Source organism: Abramis brama, assembly GCF_963993115.1.
Source record: "Abramis brama genome assembly, chromosome: 1".
Taxonomy (NCBI): domain Eukaryota; kingdom Metazoa; phylum Chordata; class Actinopteri; order Cypriniformes; family Leuciscidae; genus Abramis; species Abramis brama.
This window is the reverse complement of record NC_139963.1, coordinates 68327533-68336414: the sequence shown is the minus strand read 5'-3', so window position 1 is coordinate 68336414 and position 8882 is coordinate 68327533. Positions and strand designations below refer to the sequence as shown.

The following is an 8882-nucleotide window of genomic DNA, read 5'->3' as shown; positions in this document are numbered from 1 at the left end:
CAGCATCATGATAGAGCGTCTGACGAGTGAGACAACGCGGAGGAGCAGGGCTCCGCACCGGCCTGATGGGGCCAGCATTCACCGGACAGTGTACCGCTCTCCTAGTCGCAGGCAGAATGAATTTCTAGCCGTCACACCAACACTCCAAATCAATGACCGGCCAGGCCCCCTCACACGATCGCCCGCTAAGCTGCCATGTTATAGCGGGATGACGCCCCTGGAGCCCTACCTTGCACAAGTCGACCTGGCTGCCCTCCACGATGGATGGAGCTGTGAGGAGACAGCAATTCACTTGGCCCTTGTCTTGGAGGGTCCTGCACTCCAGGTCCTCGTCGATCTGTCTCCTGAGAAGCGCCGTGATCTCCAGGCCCTCACCGCTGCTCTCAACCGGCGCTTCGGACAGAGAACCTCTGCAGAACAGAGCAGGGAGGAGCTGACTAACCGACGTCGACGTGATGGGGAGAGTGTGGGCGCTTTCGCCGCTGACATCCGGGTTTACGCCCGGAAGGGCTACCCTACCTTCCAGGCCGCAGCGCGGGAAGAACTGAGCCTCCACGCTTTCCTGCGGGGTCTTACACCTGAACGGCTCCGCCAACATGTCTGCCTATTGTTGCCCCAAAATCTAAGTGAGGCCCTGAGAGAGGCTGAGCGTGCTGAGGAGGTGTTACAGGCTGGGACGGTGACAGGTCAATCCCCACTCCAGCGTCATCTGACGAGAGCCGCCGAGCGGGAGGTGGACGGGGTCCAATCTGAGGAGGAGGTCAGCTGGGTTCAACCAGCAGCGACCCCCAGACCGAGGTCGAGGCTAGACCGCTGCTACCGCTGCGGAGAACCGGGGCATTTTGCCAGGGACTGCCCTGCCCCAAGCCCCCGGCCCTGGGCAACGTCACCCCCGGGAAACGACCCTGGAGTGAGGCAGTGAGGGGACCCTCACCCCGTTCTTTAACACCCCTCCACAACGATTGCCCTACTGTAGGGCGCTGCGGGTTTGCCAGAGAACTGTACCTGGACTGTGTTGTTGATGGGCAGCCCTGCAGTGCCCTGGTAGATACGGGGTCCACCATTTGCTTGCTACGAAAAGGACTGCTGTCAGGAACGGGCGGTCCTCTTCCAGCGGACTGGACCCCCACCAATACCGAACTGCTCACCGTCGCGGGTGAAAGGACAGTAATTTACATTTACATTTAGTCATTTGGCAGACGCTTTTATCCAAAGCGACTTACAAAGCAGGACTAGATTAAGCGAATCATCATGAAGAGGCAAAAACCAAAGCTACGCAAGGAGTGCTCAAGATACAAAGTTCAGGCATTATTCAGAGTAGCATAAGCCCGATAAGTGAGGTTTTTAGAGGGAAAGGGGAGGGTTTTTTTTTTTTTTTTTTTTATGTGGTTAAGTGCTCACGGAAGAGATGGGTTTTCAGATGCTTTTTGAAGGTTGTCAGGGATTCAGCATTCCGGATGAGGGAGGGGAGAGTGTTCCACCAGCATGGAACTGTGAATGAGAATGTTCTGGAAAGTGATTTTGTGGCTCTCTGCGATGGAACCACGAGACGTCGCTCGTTGACTGATCGTAGGCGTCTGGTAGGGATGTAGACTCGTAGGAATGAGTTAAAGTAGGAGGGAGCTGAGCCTGTGATAGATCGGTAAGCAAGCGTCAATGCCTTGAACTTGATGCGAGCAGCGAGAGGTAGCCAGTGCAGAGAGATGAACAGAGGAGTGACGTGGGCCCTCTTGGGCTCGTTGAAGACAAGACGAGCTGCAGCATTCTGGATCATCTGTAGAGGTTTAGTTGCACTTGAAGGAAGACCGGCCAGAAGAGCATTGCAGTAGTCAAGCCTAGAAATGACCAGGGCCTGGACGAGAAGTTGTGTTGCATGCTCAGTTAGGAAAGGCCTGATCTTCCTGATGTTGTGCAGTGCAAACCTGCATGATCGAGCTGTCTTTGAAATGTGATCTGTGAAGGTCAGCTGGTCATCAAATGTTACTCCAAGATTTCTGACCGTCCTTGATGGGGTGATTGAAGATGAATCTAGCTGGATAGTGAAGTCGTGCTGTAGAGACGGATTGGCAGGGAGGACGAGAAGCTCAGTCTTTGGCAGGTTGAGCTGTAGGTGATGTTCCTTCATCCATGCCGAGATGTCCGCCAGACAGCTTGAGACCCGTGCAGCTACTGTGGGATCATCTGGTTGAAACGAGAGGAAGAGCTGTGTGTCATCAGCATAGCAGTGGTAGGAGAAGCCGTGCGCTTGTATGATGTGTCCCAGTGATGTGGTGTAGATGGAGAAGAGGAGGGGTCCAAGAACTGATGCCCAGTGATGAGAGGCTGGACAGAAGGATCTGATGATTCACAGTGTCGAAGGCAGCAGACAGATCCAGGAGAATGAGGACTGAAGATTTGGAAGCAGCTTTTGCGATCCGTAGGGCTTCTGTGACTGATAGTAGTGCAGTCTCAGTAGAATGGCCTTTCTTGAAGCCGGATTGGTTGACATCCAGCTGGTTGTTTCGAGACAAGAAGGATGTTACTTGGTTGAAAACAGCTCTTTCAAGTGTCTTTGCAATAAATGGTAGGAGGGAGATGGGTCTGTAATTCTCTACAGTTGATGTGTTTAGTGTTGGTTTTTTAAGCAGTGGAGTAACCCGAGCTTGCTTGAATGCTGTAGGGAAGGTGCCAGTATGGAGGGATGAGTTTATGATGTGTGTGAGTGCTGGTAGAAGTGTCGGAGAGATGGCTTGTAGAAGGTGCGAGGGGATGGGGTCTAGGGGACAGGTGGTAGGATGACTGGAGAGGAGAAGTGTAGATACTTCTTCCTCGGTTAGCGGAGAAAAGGAGGACAGAGGGACATTGGCTGAGGAAGGGGTCGGTCTGGGTTCCTGTGTGTGTGGAGCCGAGAACTGACTGCTGATAGTTGTAGTTTTGTTGGTGAAGAAGTTCGCAAAATCGTCAGCAGTTACGGAGGAGGTGGGTGGTGGTGGAGGTGGACAGAGGAGAGAGTTGAATGTCTTGAAAAGTACTCGTGTGTTGGAGGAGCTGTTGATCTTGTTGTGGAAGTATGAAGATTTTGCAGCATGAACATCTACAGAAAAGGAAGAGAGGAGAGATTGATACATACCCAGGTCAGATGCGTCTTTTGATTTGCGCCATTTCCTCTCCGCTGCCCTGAGTTCAGTCCGGTGTTCACGAAGAACCTCAGATAACCAGGGGTTGGAGGGAGTAGCGCGTGCTGGCCTGGAGGAGAGAGGGCAGATAGTGTCTAGAGAAGAGGTTAGAGTGGAGCATAAGGTATCCGTTGCGGTATTCACATCCAGAGATGAGAATTGTGAGGGTGGGGGAAGAGAAGATGACACGGCAGAGGAAAGGTGTGAGGGAGAGAGTGAGCGCAGGTTTCGCCTGAAAGTGACTGGAGGTGGGGTTGGAGGTGCAGGGGTAGAGAGTTGTAGACTGAAAGTAATGAGGAAATGATCTGAAACATGGAGAGGTCTCACCAAGATGTTCTCTGTGGTGCAGTTGCGTGTGTAAACCAGGTCCAGTTGGTTGCCTGATTTGTGAGTACCTGTGGTGATGAGTCGTGTGAGATCGAAGGAGGCTAGGAGGGAGATGAAGTCTGCTGCATGCGGCTTTTCGAGATGGATGTTGAAGTCACCGAAGACTAGGAGTGGGGTGCCGTCCTCAGGGAAAGTGGACAGCAGCACATCCAGCTCATCCACAAAGTTACCCAGCTGACCTGGGGGACGATAAATGACTACAATATGGATCTTAATGGGATAGAGAAGAGAGCGTGGAGTATTTGTAATTGTTAGAAACGAGGAGCCCTGTACCCCCACCCCTCCCAGACTGGCGAGGGGAGTGAGAGAAGGAGAAATTGTTAGAGAGAGCAGCGGGGGTTGCTGAGTCTTCTGGCCGGATCCAGGTCTCAGTCAAGCCTAAGATATTAAGAGAAGAATGAGATGCAAAGGCTGGAATGAAGTCAGCTTTATTGACTGCTGACTGACAATTCCATAGACCCACGGAAAGAGAGAGAGGAGTGTGTGAGGATGAGAGAATGGGACGCAGATTGGCAGTATTGCGCTGCCTTTTGCACGTGATGAAAGGGCGTTGCCGAGAGATAACAGGAATGTTTTGAAGGCACATGTTGATTAAGGTGAACAATAAGATAAAAAGAGTGAAGGAAAAGGGAAAAGGAGATACTTAAGTGCCTTTCTGGTGTCCTTGCTCGGTGGAGTCGCGCAGGTAGAGTCGCTGGTCTTTACCCGAGTCGGTCTTCACACGAGGAGGCTGAACACGAGAGCTGAACGCTTCCGCTGACGCTTCCGCGACAGCGCACAAATTACACAGATATACAGATAATGCTTTCACCGCTTGAGTGAGTACAGCTGTTGTTTCTCTCGGGCAATTAAGTCTGAATAGCGTGAGAATGCGCTGAATCGAAACTCTTCAATAGCAAAGGCTTAAGTGCAAACTAGAAAGCAATATTAATTTTCACTCGCGGCTTCTGTTTAATGTAGCAGCGCGTCTAATTAAAATACAGAATTATGTGAAACTAAAAATACAAAATGAACAGAGAATCGAAGAAGGGCTTACCTGGACTAAAATACAGCACTAAAATAACAGAACAACAGAGAAATCCAGAAAAACACACTTGCGCGCTCTTGCCGTGTCTCTTATGATGAACGCTGGTCCTGGCGAATGAACTGAAGCTTCCTTATTTATATCTATTCGTACAGATGCTGTTTCTCTCGGGCAATTAAGTCTGAATAGCGTGAGAATGCGCTGAATCGAAACTCTTCAATAGCAAAGGCTTAAGTGCAAACTAGAAAGCAATATTAATTTTCACTCGCGGCTTCTGTTTAATGTAGCAGCGCGTCTAATTAAAATACAGAATTATGTGAAACTAAAAATACAAAATGAACAGAGAATCACAGTTTGAAACACAGTTGAATCACAGATTGAAACAGAGAGCACAGTAATGCCTGGAAAGAAGCTGTTGTCTGTGGTGGTGGGGATGAGCCAGACGAGCCACGAGTTCTGGCTTGCCGATATCAGAGATGAGTGCATTGTGGGTTTGGACTTGTTGGCCCACTGGGGAGCACGTGTTGATGTGCCGGGGGCCGCCCTATGCCTAGGTAACGAGACTGTGCTGCTCCGATTTGGCCGGAGCCATCATGGAGAAGTTCCGGCCCCCAACCGCCACCCCATAGCTGCAGGGACTCTGAGAGTATTGCCCCTGGAGAGTACTGCAGCTCAGAACAGTGAATCTCAGTCACTACCACCGCATGTTCCATCTGCCCCTCCGTCACCTGAAACTGTTGCTGCTGTTGAGGAGTTGGGGCGGCGAAGCAGTGACCATTGGAGTGCGCCACAGCGGGAGCAGTTGCAACGCCTATTCGGAGACTTTGTGGACATTTTTGCAGCCCGAGAGGAGGACTGTACCAGAACAGCTCTAGTGCAGCATCAGATTGACACTGGCCCCGCTGCCCCCATTCGCTTGCGCCCCCATAGACTGCCTCTCGCCAAACGCCAGGCTGCTGAAGAAATGATCCGAGAAATGGCAGCTAACGGCATTATTGAACCCTCGGACAGTCCATGGGCCGCACCCATGGTCATGGTGCGAAAGAAAACGGGGGGGTGGCGCCCTTGCGTAGACTTTCGGCAACTAAATGCGGTCACCCGCAAGGACTCACTGCCGCGCATTGATGATGCCTTGGATTATGTAGCTGGATCCTGTTGGTTCAGCTCTTTGGACTTGCGCAGCGGGTATTGGCAAGTGGAGCTGGCGACAGAGGCCCGGCCCAAAACTGCATTTACCATAGGGCAAGGACTGTGTCAGTTTAAAGTGATGCCCTTTGGACTGTGTAATGCCCCAGCCACCTTTGAGAGACTGATGGAGCGTGTCCTTAAGGATTTTCCCCGCACTCGCTGTGTTGTTTACCTGGACGATCTGTTAGTCCATGCCAGAGACTTTGACCAGGCTGTCCACAACTTAAGGGAGGTCCTGACAGCCATTCGTAGCGCCGGGTTGCGGTTGAACCCGGCCAAGTGCAACATGCTCACCCGCCAGACACGGTTCCTGGGGCATGTGGTCAGTGAGAGCGGGGTGGCTACCGACCCAACAAAGGTGGCCGCGGTGAGGGACTGGCCCCCACCAACAAACTTCACTGAGCTACGGAGCTTCCTGGGTCTGGCATCGTATTACAGGAGGTTCGTCAGAGACTTTGCAACCATTGCCAGCCCCTTACATCAGCTGACAAACAAGGGCCGGCGGTTTGGGTGGTCAGAGGACTGCGCTGCGGCCTTTCGACAGCTAAAAGCCGCTCTCATCGATGCTCCTGTCCTGGCCTACCCTGATCCCAATCAACCGTTCCTTGTAGACACTGATGCAAGTAATGTGGGGGTCGGGGCCGTCCTATCTCAGAGGGGGGAGAATGGAGAGCAAGTGGTGGCCTATTATAGTTGCAGCCTCAGTCGCCCAGAAAGAAATTACTGCGTCACCCGGCGGGAGTTGCTAGCAGGGAGCCGGCCACCTGGAGCCGGCCATTTCGGGAACTCCAAGACAGTGCGGCGGCTGCGGCAGAGGTTCTACTGGCCGGGATGTCGACAGGATACAGAGCTGTACGTTCATTGCTGCGATATTTGCACGGCACAGAAGGGATCCAACCGGCACTATCATGCGCCGTTGCAGCAGTACCTATATATATATATATATATATATATATATATATATATATATAATCATATGTGAATATGTCTGTCAGTGAATCTCAGGATCTGCATTAGTATAATCTCTGTATTAATATAATCACTGCATTAATATAATCACTGCATTAATATAATCTCGGCATTAATATAATCACTGCATTAATATAATCTCTGCATTAATATAATCTCTGCATTAATATAATCACTGCATTAATATAATCTCTTCTGTTTCAAGGATTCATCATTATTGCAGTGTTACCAGTGTTTACAACAGTGACAAGATACAACTGGGACATTAGATGTGGTCAAATGGGCTGTAAGTGTTTGATGAATTATGATCTGATCCCTCATATAAACACACATAACATCATAATCTGATCAATATATAATTCATAAATGCTTGTGTCATTATGAATGTCTTATCTTTACAGATTTTGAGTGGAGGGTTTAATGAGAGAAATACAGACATATTAACATTTATGATTTGTTTTATATATAATGTTTAATGTATGGTCTTGATGTTTAACTCAGTGAGTGTCAAACACAGATATGCAGTTTTTACACTAATATTAAACATGTTTTTCAGGTTCACCTTCGGTCAGGAGATCAGTGTGGTTAGTGTTCATGTTATTGATCAATGCTGTAATGGTCTATTTCTACATCACAGCTCTGGAGAATGAGAAGGGTATGATTATATTAAATTATATCTGAAACATCTCTGCTATATCTTAGCTTTATAGTGCAGCAGATTAGTAAAAAAAAATGTTCACATTGGTATACAAGCATGAAATTTGGCACAGATACTCTCTTAGGGCCACTATTTTGGAAAAAGGCGTTGGCCACTCAACAATTCAATATGGTGGCCATTTTTCAAGATGGCCACCATTTCTGTCAAATAGTCATAATGTCTGCTTTGTCTGCCTCCTCTCCTTTGACCTGTCCGGCTTAGTTAAACTTGCCGGGGATATAAAATAAGGACCCTGCAATAAAGCCATAAAATGCACCCTGGACAGAAGATAGCAAAGACAGAGCACAGGACATTGCCCTGCCCAAACTTATCTCCTTGTCTCCTTGTTTGACTTCAACTCATCCCCCCTCTCCCTCCTCAAGTCACTGAAAGTTCACTAAGAATGTCTATATATCACATAGGATGTATCTTGTGAATCTATTGTTTTTCCTTTACATGTTTGGTATCATTTTAAGTGTCTCAGACTGGTAAAATGGTCTTAATTTCATTGCAGTCATTGGTTTAATGAGAAAGATTGAGTCCTGTTCTCCTCTCTGGTTGATATATCTTCAAGAAATCTCCCGAAACCAGGTGCTACCCCCTGGGGTACATGGATTGACCCAAAACAACTCTAAACAATATTTGTATAACCCTTTTGTTCTGGTCTGGGTATTTAACCCTCTGGGGTCTAAGGTGTTTTTGGGGCCCTTGGGATGTTCTGACATGCCCTGACATTTGTGCTTTTTTCAGTTATTTATAAACATGATAATGGCAAAGGTGTAAATTCACTCTATATAGCACAAACAGGGCTACCATAATATGTGAGCAACATGTATGTAGATGTTTGTATTTTTAAGAGAATAATGTTTATGCGTGGTTATTGAAAAAAATAAAAATGAAGGTTGCTGAAATAAGACCACAAAAAACATACTAAATATGTGTCAATAAGACTTTTGACTAATGGATGTTGTCGCTTCGAGTTCTGGCTTCAAAATTATGTGAAAATAGTCTTGCTTTATCGATCACAATAAAACAATACATTGATTTAAATTGTGTAAGACAGGTTTTGCTTGGAAAGCCAATATGCGAGGGGGGCGTGAACGAGGAGTGGTTTACACCTGAGAATACAATGTCCCACCCACTCTGCATAATGAGCCATTCATTCAGGTGTGACACTGACTGAGCCAAGAATGAATGCAAGGACAAAAGATATATTTAGAAGAAGACTTATATTGACCATTTAAGATTTTGCTTACATCTATCTTGTAAATATGTTTTGCTATTGTTACGGCCAGCTCGTTTCGACCGCAACATAAAGGAAACGAGTACACTGAATGACTTGCAAGTTTTTATTCGGCTTCAAAATACAGTTAAATTAATATAACAAAGTCTAGGGTTCAAAATCAAAGGGGAAAAATCATAATCCAAATGGGGAAGAGAAAAGGTTGGTATGGGTTGTGAA

At 48.0% G+C, this 8882-nt stretch overlaps 1 protein-coding gene across 1 annotated transcript; it reads right to left on the bottom strand.

Annotated features, from left to right (window-relative positions):
- Positions 1–1249: 1249 nt before the first annotated feature.
- Positions 1250–4128, bottom strand: LOC311082241 (uncharacterized protein; the record flags this gene model as incomplete). The annotated part of the gene is made up of 4 exons (XM_084112973.1): positions 1250–1272; positions 2303–3250; positions 3551–3831; positions 4097–4128. 4 exons carry the CDS (start codon positions 4126–4128, stop codon positions 1250–1252), a joined length of 1284 nt encoding a protein of 427 aa, XP_083969099.1.
- Between the last annotated feature and the right edge of the window lie 4754 nt (positions 4129–8882).